Below are 23,696 nucleotides of genomic sequence, written 5' to 3' on the forward strand. Positions count from 1 at the left end.
GACATATCCCGTGATGTTTGATACAATCTGGCATCCCGCCGTGCTCTCCAAACTCTCTGCTTATGGCATCTAAGACCAACTCCACACATGGCTTACCGATTTCCTCCACTCTTGTAGCCAACGTGTGGCTCTCAACGGAATCCTTTCATATCCTCTCCTTTTCAAGGCTGGATTGTCAAAAGGCATGGTCTGGGCCCAGTCCTATTCCTGATCTTCATAAATGATCTCTCTGACTCTCTGGAAAATCGTCTTTATCTATGACTGATGACTTCACCCTCTGCCATCACATCACTCATCCTTCAGATAGGCAGGCTGCAGCCTCTTCCCTTTCTTCAGAGCTTGAAAAAAAATCACAAACTGGTTAAACACTTGGAATATGTCTTTCAATCCTGAGAAATATCACACTCTCACTCTCTCTCTCCGAAAGGACCATCTGGCAAATCCTCTAATCTACTTTCTTGGCTGTCCTCTTGAGGAAGTTCAATTCAAACTGAACCATCTGGCAAATCCTCCAATTGAAGGAATATTTAAACTCCCGAGTCTCACTGTCAGCCATGATCTTTCTTGGGCAAACCACATTTCAAAGTTGGCCTCCAAAGCCAGCTGCCGACTGGGCATCTTCCATAATACAAAGTCCTTTTTTGGCACACCTGAACTCCTACCTACAAGGTCTTCATCCACAGCTTGATGGTGTACTGCTCTCCCCTCTGGGCTGGCTCTCCTAACTCACATCTTGCTCATATTGGTGCCACGGAAACAAAGGCCTTCAAGACCATTGGAATCTCCCGTGCTGAGGCTGAGTCTACGGGTCTATCACTTCGCCATCGCAGAGAGGTCGGTGGTCTCTGTCTTTGTGCCTCCTTTCTGGTCTTGCACCCTCTGCTCTTTCCATGTTTTATCCCACCCCGGCCCAATTCCCAATCCCCACCCATCTTCCTACTCCCCACCTCACCCCCCCCCCCACCCAGCTTTCTGCAGGGCTAACTGCTAATCAAAACTAACTAAATCCAGGATCACTGCTCACCACTCATTTGTTTCCCTTTTTCCCACCTGTGGAATCGATTTCCGCATCCTCTGTAATCTCATTCTTCCCTCCAGGTTTTGAAGACAGCTGTTCACCACCACATCGGATCGTCACCATCCAAAGCCATGATCTTTTCTGCCCTCGTTAACCCCACCCAAATCCCTCCTTCTTACAAATTTCCAGCTTTCCCTCCTTGGAGTTTCCGTCCGTGACCATCTTGTCCACCCCATACATGCGTGGTTTGCATGCTGTATTTGTCTGTTACGTCCTCATCTGTTCAGTGTACTATCTCTTCAACTAGCCTCGACTATGTATACCAAAAAAAAGGGCATCACATTACATCATCCCCCTACAATCCTCTATCAACGGTCACCTTAGCTAACAATACCCACGACCACCCCACCACTCCCATCCCCCCCACAATATCCACCACCATCATCCCACATGAACACCTGGCCAAACCTGATCTTTAAATTTATTTTCATTCTGAAGGAAAAAAAGTGATGCAAAGCTGTTCCTGTTCGGTGTTTTGTGAAATAATATATATGCTCTTGCGACTCGAGCGGGATCGCGTGCAATATTGCGAGAGTACACAACAGCGTAGGTCTGCTGAATAAGGCAGTTATCCTACACTACTCTACATCCCTCTCAATCCTCCATCAACCATCACCTCCATAATACCCACCACAACCACACACCCTTCCCCTGCCCCCTCCACAATTCCCCATAAACCGTGTGCCTGGGTTGTGTAGGTGCTGGGTCCGTTCCATGGTGTGTCAATGCCGTATTTCTTCTGAAGTTAAATATTACTGATTTAAAAAAAAAATCAATTAATCAACGTTTTGTGCCAAATAAACTTTTTTTAATCAACAAAATCCATGATAAACCGTCAGTTGAACGGAAAAACAAAATTTACCAATCTGTAGTGAACATTCGACCAGCGTTTTCATGTGCACTATCAATACCGCCATCTTCACAAACACCATCTTCATCTGATTCACTCGCACAAGGCTCAAAACAACTGGGATCTACATTTCCCCCGAAAGCGTTTTCATCAGTAATTTTGTCTTCAATAGTTTCTTCACACTCCCACTGATCCGATTGAACATACCGAGAACCTTCAGAGTTGCTAATGATGGAGGAAACGTTATCGCAATCTGAGCCCAGAATACACTTTCTCTATGTAAATTCGCCATTTGGATCAAGGTGAGTTCATAATGTGATGTCTCTGGTGAAATCGAAAATTGACATTTTAAAAACTTTCTGTGTGGCAAAAATTTTGAAAAGAACTACCCTTCAAATTAAACCGTGATTAATGATTTTCAATGGTTTTCAGGAAAAAAAAAAATGTTTGGGTTCCCCTTTAATAAGCATGGAATGAAAGTGTCTCCCTGATGGCAGTTTTTCAAAAAGTTAATTCAAGACGTAACTTTCATGCATCGACTTCCTTTCCAATGCTCGCAAGTGTAGAGACTCAATACTAGTTGAAGGCCCACCCACTTTAAATGCCAGTGTAATGACCTTTCTCAATCTTGACTTATTTTGCACATTTAGATCATTGTACCAGGAAACCAAATTAAATGACAAAACACGGATCAGCAAGGAATTAGTCAATAACCGCATCATGCGTGAGCTAACACCAAATGAATTCATCTTCCTGAAAAGGTATAATCTTTGCATTGATTTCTTGTGCACAGCATCGGTGTTTACATCAAAAGTTAGCTTATCAATAATGGTGCCCAGGTATTTAAATTTGTAAATAATTTCCACCTTATCACCATTTATGGTTACAGGCTCATGATTGTGACCTTCTTGAAAATCTAAAATAGTCTCTAGTTTTGCACACATTCAGAGTGAAACAAAAGTCCCCACACCACTTATTGAATGGGGCAAATCTCATTGAGGTATTATACAAAGGACAATTGATCAGAAAGACAGCCAACAATAGTGGTATCATCAGCGTAATTAACGTTGCACACTTCTTTAAGAGCCATACATCCATTGGTGTACAGACTGAACAGTAGAGGTGACAATTCACAGCCTTGTGAAACACCAATATCCAAGATTGATAACTTTGATAAACTACCATTCACCTTCACCTGCTGAGGACGGACAAGTAAAAACCTTCCACCCAGAGTATGATATGGGGGTTTAGGCACAAGTCACCCAACACTGTCAGAAGGGTAAATGGTTACATGGTGCTAAAGACTGATGAGAAATCAAGAAATAACGACGAACATAGATAGGTTCCATTATTGTCCGGGTGGATTGTCCTTCACCAAGTAAATTCTGCTGCAGGCTTTGCACGCCAGCCAGGGAGGGTGAAAGAGAGGCAGAGAGAGCGAGACACACACACACACACACACACACACACACACACACACACACACACACACACTAGATTGCTGCATGGGATCATTATAGCACCAAGGGCAGGATGCCAGAACAATCAGGACTGAGAAGCTCTCTTGCGAAGACGTAGTCTACTAGAAGCCGGTCACCCCGAAGCTATGCTGACATTTTTATTTACCCCCTCCTTGTCCTCTGAGCTCACACTTGGGATCCACCAGACATGATGTCATATGGTACCACACGGCGTGTCTGACACCCTTCTGCTCACACCGGTGACCATGCCGGGGCTGCTGAAAGAAAGATAGCAATACATACATATGAATGTACACCTATGTGTCTATGTATATGATTATGTATGTATACATGCACATGGATAGTATTTATTCTCGACACACTAGAATTTGCTTTTTTCAATAATGGTCTGATGCTTATTGAGGAGCTTGAACTTGTGTATTGTATGGGACAAATACATTAGTGGACATCGTTATGCATTTCCATCAATTATTAGGATATTTGGAGAAAATGACAAATCGTCAGATTATATGTGATGTTTACCTGGAATCCCAGTGTCCTGAGCTACGTGCTTTGAGAGCAGCAAACTGCAGGACAGTCTTTCCCCATCTTTGTTTTTGTATCCTTGTCTTTTTTTGTCGCACAATTTATGCTTCATTTTCTCCCTCTTTTCCCCTTTCTGCAGGTGCCTCCTCGAACAACATCTCGTTCTCCTGCCATGTCTCGTCGTGAAGCACCATCTAATGGAGCTACTCGCCCAGCCCTTTCCACTCTGCAGGGCAGGTGGGCACTCATTGTTTATCTAAATGTTAACCTCCCTCTATTTTTCTTCCTCTTTCTTAGTTGCTCACTTTTTTCTTCACCTTTCTATGCTTTCTTATTTTTCGAGCAACCTTGAATTTTGTGGTCAATCAAGAGTGCACATAGCATGTTTGCAGCACTCATTTTCTGCAATCATGCTTAGCACATGTTTCGTAGTTTAAAATATCCATTACTCACATTGCTTCTGGTTAAGTTGCCCTAATTTTTGTGTCCATCCATTACTTTTTTGTTTCCAGTCCTTGTCTTGGTAAGTATTGTAGTGGTTTGATATAACATGTGGTATTGCATATAATATTGACATTTACAGCGATAAATTATTATTATGCTTGCTTTAGAGTTGGTGTGTGAATAACTCCATAAAGGATACTTACAGGGCGGCTTCTTGTACTGTCATCCGTGACATTCACTCAGAACCTATTGGATGTTTATTACTCAGCCTGACAATGGTACCTTTTACATAATGCGCTCTCTGCAATACACAAATTCAATCACAGCTCTCTTGTTTTTTTCAATAGAAGGGTTTATGGAGGTTTATGGAGCTTATGGGGGAACAAAATGAAAATGTTGCAGCAGGTTCACAGATTACCAGTGGGTATGGGGATGAAGGGAAGGGTTGAGGGGGGGTTGAGGGCAATACACAAGGAGGAAAACCAAAAGGTATTGGGGGGTGGGGGAGACAATACACAAGGAGGAAAGGAAGACCAAAAGGTATTGGGGGGTGGGGGAGACGATACACAAGGAGGAAAGGAAGACTGTCCAGAGAAATTGATTGGCTAGTTCCATTGCTAATCCATGTGGAAACAGTAGCTAGCGTGTGACTTGCTGGCATTGAACGTCATGTTCTAAGTAGCTGACCAGCAGCTTAACTTGTTCAAGTCTAATGAAAAGGAGCTGACTGCTTTGATTAGCAAAATATTTTTTACCTGACTGCCTTCATGAAACCCCTTTGGTTGTTTGTGTTACCATCGGCATGGTGTTTGCATGGCAGGTAACACATGCTGATTAAAATTTGTGTGGCAGGTGGCACATGCTAATTAAAATTTGCATGGCAATGGCCATAATGGGGCACAAATTCGCCGCACCAGAACAGCTAAAGGGTGAATATTAAAATTAAGTATCATAATAAACATGATGTTAGGCCATCGTTGGGGTGGGAGGACAGGAGTGGGGGCTGAGGTTTAGGGGTGAGTGGGGAGTAGTTGAGCTGTGCTGATGAGGCCCAAAAAGCAAAATCATGTTCGCAGATTGATCATTGCTCCCTTCTGGCCTGGTGTACCATTGAGGCTCTGTCCTTGATGCTCCAGAGATCAATCTGTGGTCAGAGGCAGCTGCATGACGTATCTTTTGCCCAATGGATAGTGCATGCCTAAGTGATCGTGCTGATTTGCATAATCTTTTTCCTATCCACCTTCATTGAAGGCCCTTTGGTTTGCACAGCAAGCAATACATGATGAACTGGATGGTATTCCTATAATATTTACCCTGCGCATTCAACTTGTTGCGAGCCAACTGTTCTGTCTTTGAACTTTTTTTTTTCTTTGATACAATATGGCTGCCAGACCACGTGAGCGATGACATCATAAATTTATATTCTCTAATATAATTGTTGCATAGATCACGCTCAATACATTTCAAACTGATCAGACTAAGCGTTGTCCTTGTCGAATTATGACGTCATAATTATGGCACCAATGATGTCATCGTTAACACCACCTATTCCCCATATGGAGTTCTTTACAATGAGCCATGTTTCAATTTTTTCCATGCAGCGGTTTTGGAGATGTAGAGGTGCAACATTTTTCGGTTTTTCCGAGATGTCGCCTGTACCACATGACCTATGACGTCATTATTATCATTAAAATATTCTACAGGAGGAGGCGCTCCTGTGGTGAAAATTTCGTGCCAATCAGACCAACAGCTGCTGAGAAAATAATTCACAATGATCGGACAAGTGTTGTACTTGTCGAATTATGACGTCATAACGAAGGCACCGATGACAACATCATTAACATATCTTATTCCCCAAGGGGGGGGGAGTACTTGACAATGAGCCATGTTTCAATTTTTTCCATGCAGCGGTTTTGGAGATATAGAGGTGTAACCTTTTTCCAAGATGGCGTCTGTACCACGTGACCTATGACGTCATAATTATGAATAAAAAAATGATACAGGCGGAGGCGCTTCTATGGTAAAATTTTGTTTCAATCGGACCAACGGTTGCTGAGAAAATGAATTTTTAAAATCCAGTCACAGCACATGTACGACGCACATACGGCACACATATGCAACCGAATGCCTAACTCCACTTTTCGCTTCGCGAGCGCAGGGTAACTAGAACAAACAGGAACTAGTACAATACTGGTGTTTACAGTCTGTTACAAAACCAATGTTTATAGTTGTGTTTAGATGATCCAGCCTGAACATAACACAATAATGAACAAAATGTGTGGCAGTGGAATATATTTTGCACTTAGTTTTGTTTACCAAATGCAAGGTTCTTTGGCCACATGTTTTGTCTGAAGCTCTCCGGAACTGAGGCGAGGTGAACCAGGTTGGGAAAAGGAATGGACTGGGCCTGGATCGGGTCCAGCGGTCATCACAGCCCAAGGTGCAAGCACCAGCAGTAGCAATGGCAGCAGTAGCAGCAGTAGTAGCACTCCAATCTCACAGCCCGGATCACATTCTGGTTCGAGTGAGCGTGACCACAATACAGGTGTGTGTGTGTGCGTGCATGCACGTGCATACATGTTGTATTCTCTCTCCTTACCTGCATTCTCAGCAGTTTGATGTCCCATTCCTTCCTTCCCTGCCTGTCGTTTTCGGAAACCTTTTGGGGGAAAAAATGTATTCCACCTTATTGCGTCGCCTCCTTTCTTCATCATTTATGTGCTCCGTCTCTTCATTCATTTCCATCATTATCCTGTACTTCATATTTACTTCTCTGTCGTATATGTCTATCAAGATTGATGTCTGCTGTTGACCACCAAACATTTGATGTATTTCACCTTGAGCTTGTGTTAAACTCAACAGCATGAATTTTACACAATTTTTTTAAATTACTTTTTAAAAATTCATTTTATTTATTTGATTTATTTGATTTATTTGATTTATTTTATTTATTTTATTTATTTTATTTTATTTTATTATTATTATTATCATTTTAATGTATTTATTTATTTTATTTATTTATTTATTTATTTATTTTTGTTGGTTTTATTTGTTTTATTTATATTATTTCTTTTTCATTTATTTCTTTTTTGTGTTTTATCAATTTGTTTTTACACAAGTGGTTTTTTTTGTAATTTTGATAACTGATGTGTACACACAAATCTCCAATTCTAATTCCTATTTTAGCTTCAGGGATATTTTAATAAATATCTTGAGTACATATCAAGTTTAACTACTTAATGTGTATCGAGCCCCTCTAGTGCACCCTCTCGTTGACTGGATTTGCGTGAGCACCGTGAGCAGCCTGCATAAAATGAGCAGCTCTGCGAGATCTCTCGATTTGTGGTGTTTTTAGATGTTTTTTTCAACCTAGAAAAAGATAAACCGATTTGAAGGTTTTCAAACCCAGTGATCAAAACTGAGCTCCACGTATGGGCAGGTGAGGGGAGTATGACAAAAACCCTCGTAATGTCTGCTACAGATGCATCAAAATCCTTTGAATCTCAATTTTTTTTGAAAAATAAAAAAAAGACAGGGAGTGAGGGGTTTGGGGGGAGAGGGGGGAATACTTCTCTTTGAGGTTTGACCTCGACTGTTTTTCCATGAATCAAACTTTAGATGGCTAATTGGATGGAAATTAGCGGGCGATGAGAGTTGCACTATTGGAGAGAGCATGAAAAGCGGAGTTGATTAAGCCTAACTTCGTTTTTGCCATTATTTTTGAAATTTAGATTCTACAGGCTCACTTTAAGTAGTTAATCATGGATTGTGATTTTTATTTTTATGTATTGTCTGCCAAAAATCATTGTACAGTTCCACCTCGAATTGATGGTCCGACACGACTCCATGAAAGCCCTCGCCTTGGACGTCCTGAAGACTCGCACAGACCCCATCGAGCTGCGGTGAGACATAGTTCATTTTCAGTGTGGAAAATGTCTGATTTAAAGACTTTAAGCTTCCATTGGAATTCCCATCTTGATGCATGCGGCTCAAAATATTTGTTTTCGAACAAATACATTTGTCCACTACTATAACAGTTGTCTGTGTGGGAGTTTAAGATTGTAATATACATTGGCAATCGATCATGCATCTATCGTTGCTTATTTGATCCAGGATTCAGATCTGGCATCTCTTGCACGTGAGCTTCGTGCCATTGAAGAGTCGAGCGGCCGTCCTGCTACGCACCCACGCAAGGTTACCGAGTATTCCTCGTCTTCAGAGCAGTCGGATAGCAGTGAAGAAGAAGAGGATGAAGATGATGAGGAGGAAGAAGAGGAGGATGAGGAGACACAGTTGATTGAAGGAATGACTGAAGAATCGCAGCTCACTGTGTAAGTAGAAATTTTATTGATTTGTTGCTTTTTTTTTTTTGCTTTTTTTTGTGAAGGAATTTTTGTTGTAAGTTTAATTATTATCGGCACTTTAGAAATCCTTTTTGTTGTATTTACTTTTCCTTGTGTTCTTTAATGCTCGTCATTTATTGTGTATTCAAATGCAGCCATTATTAGGTCGGCTCATCTCGATTCTCGAAGAGATGAACTTATAAAATAGATCATGATGTCCGGGTGTCTGTCCGTCTGGTAACGTTTTGCTATTTTTGCTACTCCTCCCTTATCACCCAGATGATTGTTCTGAAACTTGACACGTTACTACAAGACAGTAGCCCATAATTGTGCAGGCTTTGATTTTTCGATTTCTGATCATGAGGGCTCCCAGGGGTGGTTACCCCCCAAACCTTGGATCCCTACTCACCCCTAATTTACCAACCTATTTCTCTGAAACCTGATACAGCCCTTCTACTTGAAGGCCCGCAGGATTGCTCAGGCTTCGATTGTCCGATTTCGGATCATGGGGACCTCTCAGGGGATCAGGGAGCTTCCAAAGGGGGTGGGTTGGGGTCTGAACTACAACCTCGAGATGACCAGACCACTTGGGGCTATTTATTAATGACGCCGTAGTCATAGGCTGAGCGTGTGAGTATTGCGATGTGTTTGTTACTTGGCAACAAAAATGTTTTTTGACAAGTATGTTGATCACTCTGGTTTGTGTGTTTGTGTGTGTATGTGTGTTTGTGTGTGTGTTTGTCTGTCTGCTCACTTATGCATGCCTACAGGTCACAATTTTAAACCGATCTTCACGAAACTTCACCAAATGGTAGAGTTGGTTGTCTGACAGAATCCTATTTATTTTTTAAATCAAAAGGTCAACATAAGCCAAAGGTCAAACACTTTTCTTCAAATTTCGAAAATCCTCAATTTTCATCCGATTGACTTGAAATTTGAATAGGATTTTCATAACAGCTAACTGAATTCAACAATCAACTATTTTTGAGATCAACATAGGCCAAAGGCCAACCACTTTTTCCAAATTTCTAAAATCCTCAATTTTCAACAGAATATATATATATTTTTTGTATACAAGATCGAGGCTCGTGAAAGAGCTAACATTAATCACACAAAAAGTCAAACAGACACATAAAACATATAATAAGGGGAGTGGTAGACAAGATGGGGAACGAGGGGGAAGGACACAAAGACAACATTTGAGAGCAGGGACATCGAGAGATCTGTGGGAGGGAGAGGGCTTGGGGGGAGGTGGGAGAGGCATAAAACACATGAACACTGCAAGGACTTCCAGGAAAGAAGTTGGAATTTCAAAAAGGTGGATCTGGGGTGAATTGGCAGGGGTAGAAAAGATCAAGGTTTTGGTTGGGGGAAGGTAAGAGATGGTGGAGAACAGCTGTTTTAAAGACCTGGAGGGAGGAGTGGGATTGAAGGGAGTGGGGGAGTTTGTTCCAGAGGTGGGAGAAAAGAGGAATGAAAGAGTGAAGGTGAGCAGAGAGCCTAGATTTTGGCAGTTTAACCACAAGAGGGTTGCTGGCAGATCTTGTGCGACTTGTAGGAATATTTAGCTTCAAATTAGAATAGGATTTTCATATCAGCGAACTGAATTCAACCACCAACTATTTTTGAGATCAGCATCGGCCAAAAGGTCAACATAGGCCAAAAGGTCAACATACGCCGAATTTCTAAAATTGTCAATTTTCATCCGATTAATGAAAAAATTGAAGACGATTTGCATATCCCCAAAATGTCCCGCCCCCCCCCAATACTCAAAGCGGATGTTCTGCCCCCCCCCCCTCCCACCCCCATAATCAAAGCAGACATTCTAACCAGAATGCCACTGAATTTCGTTATTTTGCTGTTAAGTGATGTGCTTATTTATTTCTTGTGTCTCAATCCAGGATTCTGTTTATTCTAAGGCCTGTGTGTGTGGCTGCCTGCATCTCTCCTTTGCAAATGATTTCAGTTGAATTGATAATCCCTGGGGGTAACTATTTTGGCAAGTAACCTTGGTTGATAAGCAATGTGGTTTAGACTGTGTGGAGAATGTGCCAAGCATATTCTCCACTCGGGTGCATTTTGCAATTAAATTGTCTCTGGTGGTGTGTTCAGTCTCATGGTCTGAGACCATGCCCCATCTCTGGTGTGTTCAGTCTCATGCCGGCCGTGGTTATATTATGGTTGAAAAGTGGTGTGTGTGTGTGTGTGTGTGTGTGTGTGTGTGTGTGTGTGTGTGTGTGTGTGTGTGTGTGTGTGTGTGTGTGTGTGTGTGTGTGTGTGTGTGTTCTTCTTTTCTTTTTTTACGCGCATGCATGCACGAGTGTCGGGGTGTGGTGTTCATTGCTTTTTGGTGTATTCCCCATTATTGTGTGAAATAAGGTAAGTCAAGTACTGTCTACTGATCGTGGTACTCGTATACCTGTGCAGGCCTGAGTCGGAGGGAGATTCTAGCACTTTGGTGATCCACACAGAAGGGCTGGCAGCCTCCGGGAGGGATGGAACGCTCGTCGTGCATGAGGTGAGGTCGGAAAGGAGAGGAGACAGGTGACATAACTAACGGTATACAAATTCGTGAATTTTGCAAAGCACTTCAGTTTCATCTTGAGATTCTTCTGAATACCAATTGTTGTGTGATGCATAATATGATTTGAGGGTTTTATTTTATTTTTTTGTGGTGGTGGTTTAGTAGCATGGCTTTGGATGTAGTGATAATATATGGCCTTATTCAGAATCTATTGTGCACCAAATATGTGAAAGTGCTTTGCATTGTTGTGTTGTTGCACTGTCTTTCTCTCACTCATGCATCAACCCTCTACCCATCTTGTCCATTTTTCATTATGCCAGCTATGCCTACCATTGTTCAAACCATTAACCATTATCCTGCCAACGACGTGCTCCTGTCCATATTAATATGTTCCATTCACCTTCAGTTACCCCGAGGTGGGAATCCATGAAAGTGAATGGTGCAGTACAGCGGCCTTTTGCGAACTAACGTTTTACTATGAAATTAACTTGTGTGTAACTAAATGACTATTTAAAGAGTTTAATTGTTTTTTAACTTCGCCTTTACAAGGAGAAATGTTATTACTGCAACAACGCGAGATTCCATAGTATTGTTATTTATCGAAACAACAAGCCAAGCAAGTATACAACGTATACGCAAATATCGGAGCGCATGCATTGGGTCGTTGAGTGACAACATGTGTGCCGGGCTTATTTTCCCCCTAATGGTTGACTGGTACCAGGCCGGATTGAAAAGCATCCACGAAGAATCATGTGACTGTTCACGCCTAAATGAATGGTCAATGCTACCTGATGGGTTTTCCCTCAAATGGCAAAACAAGATGTGGGCCTCATGCTAGTATTTAACACCTTTAAAATGATCGGGTGAAATTAACAGGAATACCATAATCTCAAATCTCTTCAGTTGATGTAGTATTCACAAGGTACGAATCTTACCAGAACCTCGACTAAGGATGAACATAAGATGTGTCTGATGAACAAGAATATGAAGTACCTGAGCTATGGCTTCACATCCATAAATGACAGAGTGTTTGGTTGGGAATGGCTGGGTGAAAGCAAAGCAACAAATCAAAAGTATCGGTTGGTCGACGTTCCAACCTGAGCACGACGAGCTCCTGCGCTTTTGGCACCAAGCCCTATTTTCAGTTGCAATGGCACCCCCACAGTTCCCCACAGTTCCCCACAGTTCCCCCCCCAGCTCGCACTGTATCAAGCCATCTGTGTGCTTGACCATTCTGATACGTGTACCATCATGGCACTGAACTGTGGAATTCTTCAACTCGGCTCCTGACCCAGCTTCTGCTGAACCGAACTTCAATCTTAACTAGGGAACTTTTGTCAACTCCAGTCAACTCTGGAATTCCCCATGACACACTGTCCTAATTATCTGGGGACTGAATTGAGCCTTCCCAGAGGCCTCGTCCTTTTACCGTGGTTTTGGTGCTTTGCGCTGGCCCTGGGTGATGACAACCTGCTGCCCATTTGACCAGGGGTGATGAGTCAAGATCCCACTCTCACACCACCACCCACCTCAGTCGGTGTGGAATGATGAGGAATAATGTATTATTAATACGAGTTTGGTGGGTGAAGTGAATCCAGTATTTGTGGGACATTTGAATGGCGTAATGTATTTTAAAAAGTCACGTGATTATCACGATGTATATACGCAGACTGCATCTTTGACAATAATCAAAACAGGATGTTCTCTACACCTTCCCACTTACATTTCAATATTTCAAAATCTTTTTTGTGACAATTTATTGTGAGATCTCCAGGAAAAATAAAATCGGAAGATGAGTCGCACAAGAGAAGGGGAAAGCAAAAAGGGTTTGTAAGAAGCAAGGGCATATTATAACATGCAGCCCAGCACATGCAGCTGAGAATATGCAGCATCACCCTGCTTATGCACCCAAAATGCCCTAGAAAACCTACATTTATCAAATCCTCCCCATCTCTTCCTTTGAATGTAAATCGATTGAAGCTCCACCAGCAGTCTCTGTGCCAGCTATGACTTTCATCCTAAACGTAGCCTTTTAAACAGCATTTTCAACATATCCATAAAACCATAAGGAAACAAGAAAAAGAGCAATCAGAGATTGCAAACCCTCGCCAGAATGTATTTTCAGTGGTTTTAAAGGCTTTTGTGCTAAAATAAATATGGCGGCCGAACCACGTGACCGATGACGTCATCTTTTTTTTTCCTAAACTAATTTATTCTTCGATTATGCTCAAGAAATTTCATCTTGATCGGATGAAGTTTTGTACTTGTCGAATTATGATGTCATAATGGAGGCACCGATGACATCATCATTAACATATTTTATTCCCCATGGAGAGTTATTTACAATGAGCCATGTCTCAATTTTTTCTATTCAGCACTTTCGGAGATATAGAGGCACAAAGTTTTTCCATTTTTCCAAGATGGCGGTCGAACCACGTGACAGATGACGTCATCATTTTTTTTTTTTTGCTCCACCAGTTTATGCCCACATGGCGCTCAAGAAATTGCATCTTGATTGGATGAAGTTTTGTACTTGTCGAATTATGGAATTATGACGTCATAATGGAGGCCTTGGGCCGAGAGAGTTAAAAATTTGGCACAGTCTATTCCAGGGCAAGACAAATATGTGTGTAACGTTTGGCGATTCTATGTGCAACGGTGTAGACGTAGTGCTGCGCACAAACACAAACAGACAGACAAACAGACAAACCAACCAACCAACATACTTGCCGGAATCTCTTCCGGCAAGTAATAAACCAAACCAACCGATCAACATACTTGCCGGCATCTTTTTCCCGGCAAGTAACAAACAAACAAGAAGACGTCAGGCGTAGCACGATACTTGCAAAATCCCCCCCCCCCCCCCCCAACAGTTTTCCATTGATGCAGCAAATTGTCCATTTCATGAAGATTACAATTTAAAATCTTGATCAAAGCTCGGGTCAACAGGATTAAAAGTGATGATTTTTCAGTTGAAAAATGATGATTTTTGAAGTTTGACCTTGAGTTGACCTTTGACCTTTGCCATTTTGACCTCATAAATAGTTGGTTTTCCAATTCAGTGAGGCAATGTACAAATGCTGTTCAATTTCCAAGTCAATTGGATGAAAATTGACGGTTTTTCAGATGAAAATTGATGATTTTGGAAGTTTGACCTTGAATTGACCTTTGACCTTTTGACCTCAAAAATAGTACATTCCCCAATTTATTGACTCGATATACAAATGTTATTCAATTTTCAAGTCAATCGGATTTAAAATGGCGATTTTAGAAATTTGACCTCCAGATGACCTTTGACCTTTGACCTCAAAATCAATAGACTTCTCAATTGGGACGACCTAGACGACTTGGTGAAGTTTCGTGACGATCGGTTTAGAATTGTGACCTGTAGGCCGGTGACAAACAAACAGACAAACAGATGAAAAATCGGTCAGAGACCGAGGACTTGCCGGAATGTACTTTTTATCGGCCATTTTGGACAAAGATAACGGCCGAACCACGTGACCGATGACGTCATCATTATTTGTTTTCTAAACTAATTTACTCCTTGATGCTCAAGAAATTTCATCTTGATCGGATGAAGTTTTGTACTTGTCGAATTATGACGTCATAATGGAGGCACCAATGACATCATCATTAACATATTTTATTCCCCATGGAGAGTTCTTTACAATGAGCCATGTCTCAATTTTTTTCTATTCAGCACTTTTGGAGATATAGAGGTGCAAAGTTTTTCGGTTTTTCCAAGATGGCGGCCGAACCACGTGACCGATGACGTCATCATTATTTTTTTTTCTCCACCAGTTCATGCCGTCATGTTGCTCAAGAAATTGTATCTTGATCGGATGAAGTTTTGTACTTGTCGAATTATCGAATTATGACGTCATAATGGAGGCCTTGGGCCGAGAGAGTTAAAAATTGGGCACAGTCTATTTAGGGCAAGACAAATATGTTTGTAAAGTTTGGCGATTCTATGTGCAACAGTGTAGACGTAGTACTGTGCACAAACAGACAGACAAACAGACAGACAGACAAACCAACCAATCAACATACTTGCCGGAATCTTTTCCGGCATGTAACAAACAGACAGACAGGACCACAAACGAAACCGACCAATATACTTGAAAAATCTTCGATTTGGCAAGTAACAAATGGACTCAAATGCAATACCCTCTCCTCTGGCGAGGGTAATAAGGAAAAAAAGTAAGCGTGCCATGTTTAGCTTGGTATTGGCATCAGAAGAACCTGCGTACAGGTGCTAACAGAATCTGGCATAATTTGCATCGTTTATAATTTGCAACAGTCAGACTCTTGGCTTAGCGGAAGCCTGGTGTTGGCTTAGTGGTTCGGGTGCCGGCTTGGGATCCTAGGATCCCGAGTTTGAATCCCGGTCGATCGCTGAATTAACGCCAGGGGGGTTGACTCAGCCTCTCATCCTTCCTCGGTCGGCAAATTGAGTACCAGCTTGCTGGGATGAATGATCCCGGTGTGTACCCCGATTTAGAATATGTACACCGTATCCTTGCGCATTGTAAGAGGTGACTAAGGGTTGGCGTTGGGAAGGACATCCGGCCATAAAAATATTGCCTCAAACAGGGAACCATGACTGTCATGGGGCCCGCAAGGCTAACCCCCGCTCTAGTGGGGAAAAATGGCCTTAAAACGATCATTCATTCACTCGCTCTACACAGAGCAATGCTGTGAGTCTGTGCCTTCCTCCATACAATTTGTTCACGGCTTTTGGTAATTCTCTCCTGCATATTGTTCGGTTACCAATATAACATTGAGCAGATGATACACAAGATGACCAGCTCTCACCTTGTCGCTCCAGAAAATAGTGCATCGTACTTAAGGGGGTAGGAGTCACTTAATACCGCTGTGTCCACTAGCAACTTTGTGAAGGCTTGTGCTGGCACCCCCCCCCCCCCCACTCCCCCCACCCACCCCCCACACCACCAAGACTACCGGAAAAGATAAAATGCCCCGATATACTAATTGGTACCTAAGTAGCAAGTCTGGATGTAATCAGCCCAGAACTGTCAGAGGATAAGCGCGACAAACAAACAAACGCCGGTCCGTGAATCGTAGTAAGGACTCTGGTTGATTGTGAGAATGAGAACAATCCTCTTCCTCTTCCTCTTTCTCTTCCTACCATTACTGCCCGACGGGGTAACAAGCCATGACGTTTTGGAAGGCAAACTTGTTCTTCTTCCCCTGAGTTTTCACTTGCATGTTCACCAATATTTGTGATCATGTGATTGGCTGTTGGGTGGTTACATGTGGTTCGTGTGCAGCCTGTGTGGTGGTGGTTCGTCCTGTGGATTGTCCTGTGGAAAGGCCGTCCGGCAATCAACCAGAGAGTCCTGTGGAAGGTGGTGGTTCGTGTGCAGCCTGTGGCTGCTGGTTGCATGGTTTTCTGGGGGAGTGCCTGCCACTGATGCAATGCCTCTCTATTACCAGTCACCTGGTACTCATTTTGCCATCCTTGGAAGGCTGAGTAAACCCAGCTAGTGTTAATTCAACGGTGTGGCAGGGGCTTGAACTCAGGACCAAAAGATCTCAAGCCAGCCACCTTAACGATTATGCTAACACCAGGCTCGCTTTATCTTTGAGGGGAGAGAGCCTGATGAATCATGGCAATGATTAATAATAATAATAATAATAATAATACATTTATTTTATATAGCGCTTTTCAAGAAGCCCAAAGACGCTTTGACAGAGTACAAAAAAACAAGTGCAAAAAGACAAAAATCAACAGGTAAATAATCAAAGCAAAAGGAAGGAGAAGGAGAAGAGATAGTCAGGGGTTAAATGCTGTGGGTTAAATGTTGAATGCAGTGTTGAACAGGTGGGTCTTGAGTGATGTTTTGAATGTGGTGAGTGAGGAGGAGTCTCTGATGGTGTGAGGTAGTGAGTTCCAGAGGGTGGGAGCAGCGATGGAGAAGGCCCTGTCCCCCCAGGATCTGAATTTGGTCCGCATGGGGGGGGGGGGGGGGGGGGGGGGGGTCAGGAGGTTGGTACCAGCAGAGCGGAGGTTGCGCTTGGGAGTGTGTCTGGAGAGGAGGTCAGTCAGGTAGGATGGGGCCAGGTTATGGAGGGCTTTGTAGGTCAAGAGGAGGATTTTGTACTGGATTCTCTGGAGGATGTGGAGCCAGTGAAGCTTGTAAAGGACGGGGGTGATGTGGTCACGGGTCCGGGAATGGGTGAGTAGACGGGCAGCGGAGTTCTGAATGTATTGGAGTTTATTGATGATTATTGAGGGTGAACCAAAGAGGAGGCTGTTGCAGTCGTCCAGACGGGAGGTGATGAAGGCGTGGATGAGGGTTTCTGCAGCCGTGGAGGAGAGGGATGGATGGAGACGGGCGATGTTTTTCAGGTGAAAGAAGGCTGTCTTTGTGATCTGCTTAGTGTATTTGTCGAAGGAGAGGGTTTGGTCATAGATGATGCCAAGATTCCGGATGTGAGGGGAGGTGGATACTGGGAAACCGTCGATGTTGAGGGCAAAGTTATGGGTGGATTTGGTGAGCGTTTTTGGGCCAATGATGATTATTTCAGATTTATCATAGTTAAGTTTGAGGAAGTTGATTTGAAGCCAGGATTTTATTTCAGTGATGCAGTTTGTCAGGATGGAGTGGGTGGCGGTGGAGATGGACTTGGTGGAGATGAAAAGCTGGATGTCATCGGCGAAGCAGTGGAATTGGAGACCATGACGGCGGATTAAGTGACCAAGGGGGGACAGGTACAGGATGAAGAGGAGGGGCCAAGAACTGAACCTTGGGGGACACCTTGTGGGAGGGGAGCAGTGGGGGATTTGCAGTTATTGATGGAGATGAAATGGCGTCTGTCAGAGAGGTATGATTTAATCCAAGAGAGGGCAGTGCCGGTAACGTTAAAGGTGGATTCAAGTCGGGTGAGGAGGATGGTGTGATCGATGGTGTCAAAGGCAGCGCTGAGGTCGAGGACGACGAGAATGTTGAGGTTGGCAGCGTCAGAGGAGAGGAGAAGGTAGTTGGTGATTTTGAGGAGAGCAGTTTCAGTACTGTGGTTGGAGCAGAATCCGGATTGGAATGTTTCATACAGGTTATTGGCAGAGAGGTGATGCTTAAGTTGAGTGGCTACAGCGCGTTCCAAAACTTTTGACAGAAAGGGTAGGTTGGAGATGGGTCTGAAGTTGTTTAGGGTGTCAGGTTTGAGTCCAGGTTTTTTCAGAATGGGGGTAACAGCAGCAATTTTGAGGGATGGTGGGACGATGCCTGTAGACAGGGAGGAGTTTATTGTTGCAGTGATAAGTGGAGAGAGAGCAGGAAGGGAGGCCTTGACAAAGCTGGAGGGGATGGGGGTCAAGAGTGCAGGTGGCAGTTTTCATTCCTATGAGGAGTTCAGAGAGGTCAGTAGGGGAGACTGGGGAGAACTGAGACAGGGGTTGGCAGGATAAGGGGGGGCAGGTGGTTTGAGGGGGAGCAGGTGCGGTGGTGGTTAAGCTGCTGTAGATGTTGTCAATTTTGCTTTGGAAGAATGAAAGGAAGGAGATGCAGTTGTCTACTGTGAATGACTGGGTGGTGATGTCCAGGGGGCTGAGGAGTTTGTTTATTGTAGAGAAGAGTGCTTTTGGGTTTCCAGAGCCAGAGTGGATAATTTGAGAGTAGTAGGCGGAGCGGGCACGGGAGAGGGCATCTTTGTTGTGTTGTAGGTGGTCCTTGTAGGCTTGGGAGTGAATTGTGAGACCTGTTTTATTGCGGAGTCTTTCAAGTTGGCGAGCACGAGTTTTCATCAGGCGGAGTTCAGGGGTAAACCAGGGAGCAGAATGGGTGAAAGAAACTGTTTTGGTTTTCACGGGCGCAAGCTGGTCAAGGCAGGAGGAGAGAGTGTGGTTGTAGTAGTCAGTGAGGTCAGAAGGGGTGTGGAAGTCAACGAATGGAGAAGTGGACATTTTTTCAGAGAGGGTGGATGAGAATGAGGTCGGTGAAAGAGCGTTTAGCTTACGGAAATTGATAGTGCGATAATGCCTTGGTGCTGGGGTGGGGATGTTGATGGTCATAGTGATGGCTAAGTGGTCAGAGAGGGTGAGGTCGGAGCCAGAGAGATGGTGCAAAATTAATCCAGTAGAGCAGACAAGGTCCAGAATGTGCCCACGGTTATGGGTAGGAAAGTTGATATGTTGAGTGAGGTTAAAGCAGGTGAGTAAATCAGTGAAGTCAGTGGTTATTGTGGAGTCAGTGGAGTCCATGTGGATATTGAAATCACCGAGGAGGAGGATTGAGGGGGAGAGGGAACAGAGCTGGGTCAGAAAGTAGGAGAAGTCAGACAGGAATGATGGGTGTGGTTTGGGAGGGCGGTAGACGACAGCCATGACTGACTGTGTGTGACCAGAGAGTTTAAAAGCTAGGTGTTCAAATGATGGAGCAGATGAGATGGAGATGAGGCTGGTCTTGATGTCCTGTCGGTGAATTACGGCAATTCCACCACCTTGGCCCTCCGAGCGTGGTTTATTGATGTAAGAATATCCATTGGGTGTAGTGAGGTTGAGTGAGAAGTAGTCCAGAGGTTGTTGCCAGATTAGAACATTGATTTGTTCGTCTTTTCTTGGTACGTTGAACCTTGACTCAGGAAATGTTACCAAAGGAAATGTCAAAGCAAGAAAGTTAATGCCTGACATTTTGAGAAGCCAAGAGATTTTTGTGGCACCTCCGATGATATGGCTGGATGATGACTCTTGATGATGGATGATGGCTCTTGAACCATGAGGCCGCGACATAAGGTTATCAAGAGAAAAGTCTCGTTTTCACAGCCTAGACGGTGTCGATTCTGTACCGCATGTTTTTTTTTTTTTCTGTTTTGATGGGGTAATAATCAGTGAGTCAGCTGTGTGGTCGTATGTTAATAACTTGAGATCTCTCACGTGCTGGTTGTTAGAATGTTCTGGATTATAGAGTGCCGGATAAAACAGCTTTTACTGCATGTATGTACAGTTATGTGAAAAGGTAAGTACACCACATGTAAAATTTTGACTTTTTCAACATATTTCAACATACAGCTATTTGATCATCAGTTCAACAATATTGACAGATAAAGGTGATATAATATAACAAATATCATGAAACATTTACATTTTGTAGTCCATTGTATAATTTAAATAAACATAAATGCAAATTTCGCATGTGGAAAAAGTAAGTACACCCCTACATTTATCACTACTTCAAATACCTAAAATTAGAATCAGGTGCACCAGCTCAGGGGCAAATGATTAGAACATCGTTAGAGAGGATCTTGGAGGAACCTGTCTTATTTAAGCCTCAGACATTTAGTTTGGTTAGCTCTTTGTTGTTGAAGTGTGCGGCGTCACCATGCCTCGATCAAAAGAGCTCTCTGAGGCCTTCAGAAAGAAGGTTATAGATGCCTACAAGTTTGGGAAGGGATTTAAAAAGATCTCCAAACAATTTGAAATCAATCATTCGACTGTCCGGAAGATCATCTACAATTGGATAAGATTCCAAACAACTGCCAACTTGTTCAGGCCAGGCCGCCCCAGCAAGTTCAGCCCGAGAACAGACCGCAATATGCTGAAAGAAGTCTCTAAGCACCCCAGAATGTCATCACGGGACCTACAGGTAGCTCTTGCCACTGTTGATGTCAAAGTGCACGAGTCTCCCATTAGAAAGAGGCTGCACAAATTTGATCTACATGGGAGGTGTGCCAACAGGAAACCTTTGCTGTCCAGAAAGAACATCAGGGAAAGACTAAAGTTTGCCAATGAACACCTAGGCAAAGGCCAGCACTTCTGGAACAATGTGCTCTGGACAGATGAGTCAAACGTAGAGCTATTTGGCCACAGTACCAGAAGACATGTTTGGCGAAAACCAAAGACAGCATTTGACCACAAGAACCTGATACCAACTGTAAAGCATGGTGGTGGAAATATTATGGTTTGGGGCAGCTTTGTTGCATCAGGGCCTGGGAAGCTCACCATCATAGAATCCATGATGAATTCTTCATTGTACCAGAGGGTGCTTGAGGATAATGTGAGGCCATCTTTCGGAAAGTTGAAGCTCAACCGAAAGTGGATCTTGCAACATGACAATGACCCTAAACACACCAGTAAATCCACCAAGGAATGGCTGTAAAGAAAGAAATGGAGGGTTCTGGAATGGCCAAGTCAAAGCCCGGATCTAAATCCCATCGAGATGTTGTGGGGGGATTTGAAACGAGCTGTGCATGCAAGAAACCCCTCAAACATCACACAGCTGAAAGAATTCTGCATGGAGGAGTGGGCAAAAATTTCTCCCAGTCGATGTCAGAGACTGGTAGACAGTTATAAGAAATACCTACTTGAGGTTGTTTCTGCCAAAGGGGGCAATACCACCTATTAGAGCCAAGGGTGAAGGCCTACCACGAGCAACTGTCCGTGACCGAGATAACAAACGCCTGCTTTGATCCCGCCAATCAGATGGTGAAATGTGACCCTCGCCATGGAAAGTACATGGCTTGCTGCCTGTTGTACCGTGGAGATGTTGTCCCGAAGGATGTGAATGCCGCCATCGCTGTGATTAAGACGAAGTGTACCATTCAGTTTGTGGATTGGTGCCCCACAGGCTTCAAGGTCGGCATCAACTACCAGCCTCCAACAGCGGTGCCTGGTGGAGATCTCGCAAAGGTCCAGCGTGCGGTCTGCATGCTCAGCAACACGACCGCCATCGCCGAGGCCTGCACACGTCTCGACCACAAGTTCGATCTCATGTACGCCAAGCGTGCGTTCGTGCACTGGTACGTGGGAGAGGGCATGGAGGAGGGAGAGTTCTCCTAGGCGCGCGAGGACATGGCTGCTCTGGAGAAAGACTACGAAGAAGTCGGCGTCGATTCTGTTGAAGGAGAGGAGGGGGAGGAATATTGAACGTGATCTGTTTGCAGGGATGGTTTTCAACAGGATTTGATCGTATTCAAATAGAAGTTGCTGTTTGTTTTTGTCATCTAATAACCACATTTTTGAATTTGTATCCCACCAATGGGAAGGTGGCTTCATGATGGGACCGTTGCATGGCAGACAAAATACATTTTCACAAAAGCACCGCACAGGTTCGTAGATTGGAGAAGAAAAAAAAAATGGCATCTTTAATCTCCAACCATGTGTGTCTGTGTCTGTTTGTCTTTCTGTGTGATTAATTTTCGCTCTTTCACGAGCCTCGATCTTGTATACAAAAAAAAAAAAAAAAAAAAAAAAAAACCAACTGGTGTCCATCTGAGGGATTAATATGATGTAGTGGGTTACTTTAATGGGAATAAGGAACCACCTTGAGAGCCCATTTTTTCCCGCATAGCGGGGATTGGCCTTTTTCGGTAATTACCGGCCAGTTCACTGGTAATTCTCTGTCGCAAGAGGCGCACCAACAGGATTGGCGGCAGGAAGGGCATCCGGCCATAAAACATTGCTACGAAAAGGGGATCATGGTGCCGAAAAAGGCCAACCCCTGCTCTGCGGGGGAAAAATGGCCTCTAAAGGTGGTTCATACTGGTCTTTTCCACGTGTTTGCAGCGTGACCTTTTTTTTTTTTTTTTTCAATCCTTGAGCCATGTGGTGCTTTGGTGAACAAATGCTGCTTTTGTCCACTGTGTACCGATCCTTGTCATCTTTGCCACCTGACCAAAAAAGGAACTTCCTGTGTTTGCTTCCATCATATTTCATTGTGTGTGTGTGTGTATATATATATAACACACACACACACACACACACACACACACACACACACACACACACACACACACACACACACATTTAAAAACACCCCGAAGACCCAAAACACCCTGAAGCCACCAAAGACCCTTAAACACCCTGAAGCCACCAAAGATCCCATCTCGTCTTCAGTTGTCATACCCTTCCTCCCGTCCACGGTACACGGAATCTTGTGGTGAGGCTATTGCCCAGAAACAACTTGCTTTCATCTCCTGGAAAGCAAATCCAACGGAAGGAAATCTCATTTCCTTTCACAAAGCCCGAAACAAGTGTGTGTCCACCCTCAGGAGAGCCAGGAAACAATATCTCTCCGTTCTCAGGACCGAACTCTCTTATCTGTCTCCCTCTTCCAAATCCTGGTGGCGTCTGGTCAAATCTGTTTCTGGTGTTTGTTCCCCCTCCATCCCCTCCCTCACCTCAAATGGCCACACGGCTGACTCCGCACATGAAAAAGCTGAATGCCTCAACTCTGTGTTTGCCTCTAAATCTTGTGTCCCAAACCCATCCCTCTCTGTACCCACCATACCCAGTCGTACCCAGCTGCTCCTGGACTCTGTGTCCTTTCCTCCTGACAAGGTGGAAAAGTTTCTGTCAACCCTCGACTCTGATTCTGCAACTGGACCTGACGGCATCAGCCCACGGGTCCTAAAATCATGTTCCTCCGCTCTTTCACTCCCTCTCTCTGTTCTCTTCACCCTCTCTTTTGCTCAAGGTTATCTTCCATCT

General features: G+C 43.7%; 1 protein-coding gene and 1 pseudogene across 5 annotated transcripts in view; both read left to right on the forward strand.

The window, feature by feature from the left end:
* The window catches only part of LOC137434425 (traf2 and NCK-interacting protein kinase), a 288,002-nt gene that overhangs the window by 186,216 nt on the left and 78,090 nt on the right, over positions 1 to 23,696 (forward strand). For all 5 annotated transcript variants that reach the window (XM_068127408.2, XM_068127415.2, XM_068127423.2 and 2 more), the window contains 5 exons: positions 4,074 to 4,171; positions 6,733 to 6,923; positions 8,192 to 8,280; positions 8,492 to 8,709; positions 11,149 to 11,239. In XM_068127408.2, the coding sequence (XP_067983509.2) occupies positions 4,074 to 4,171; positions 6,733 to 6,923; positions 8,192 to 8,280; positions 8,492 to 8,709; positions 11,149 to 11,239 (687 nt within the window). The remainder of the gene's footprint in view (positions 1 to 4,073; positions 4,172 to 6,732; positions 6,924 to 8,191; positions 8,281 to 8,491; positions 8,710 to 11,148; positions 11,240 to 23,696) is intronic.
* On the forward strand, positions 19,986 to 22,263 carry LOC137417426 (tubulin alpha-8 chain pseudogene; annotated as a pseudogene).

Source organism: Myxine glutinosa, chromosome 1 (assembly GCF_964187855.1).
Source record: "Myxine glutinosa chromosome 1, kmMyxGlut1.1, whole genome shotgun sequence".
In the NCBI taxonomy this organism is placed as follows: Eukaryota; Metazoa; Chordata; class Myxini; order Myxiniformes; family Myxinidae; genus Myxine; species Myxine glutinosa.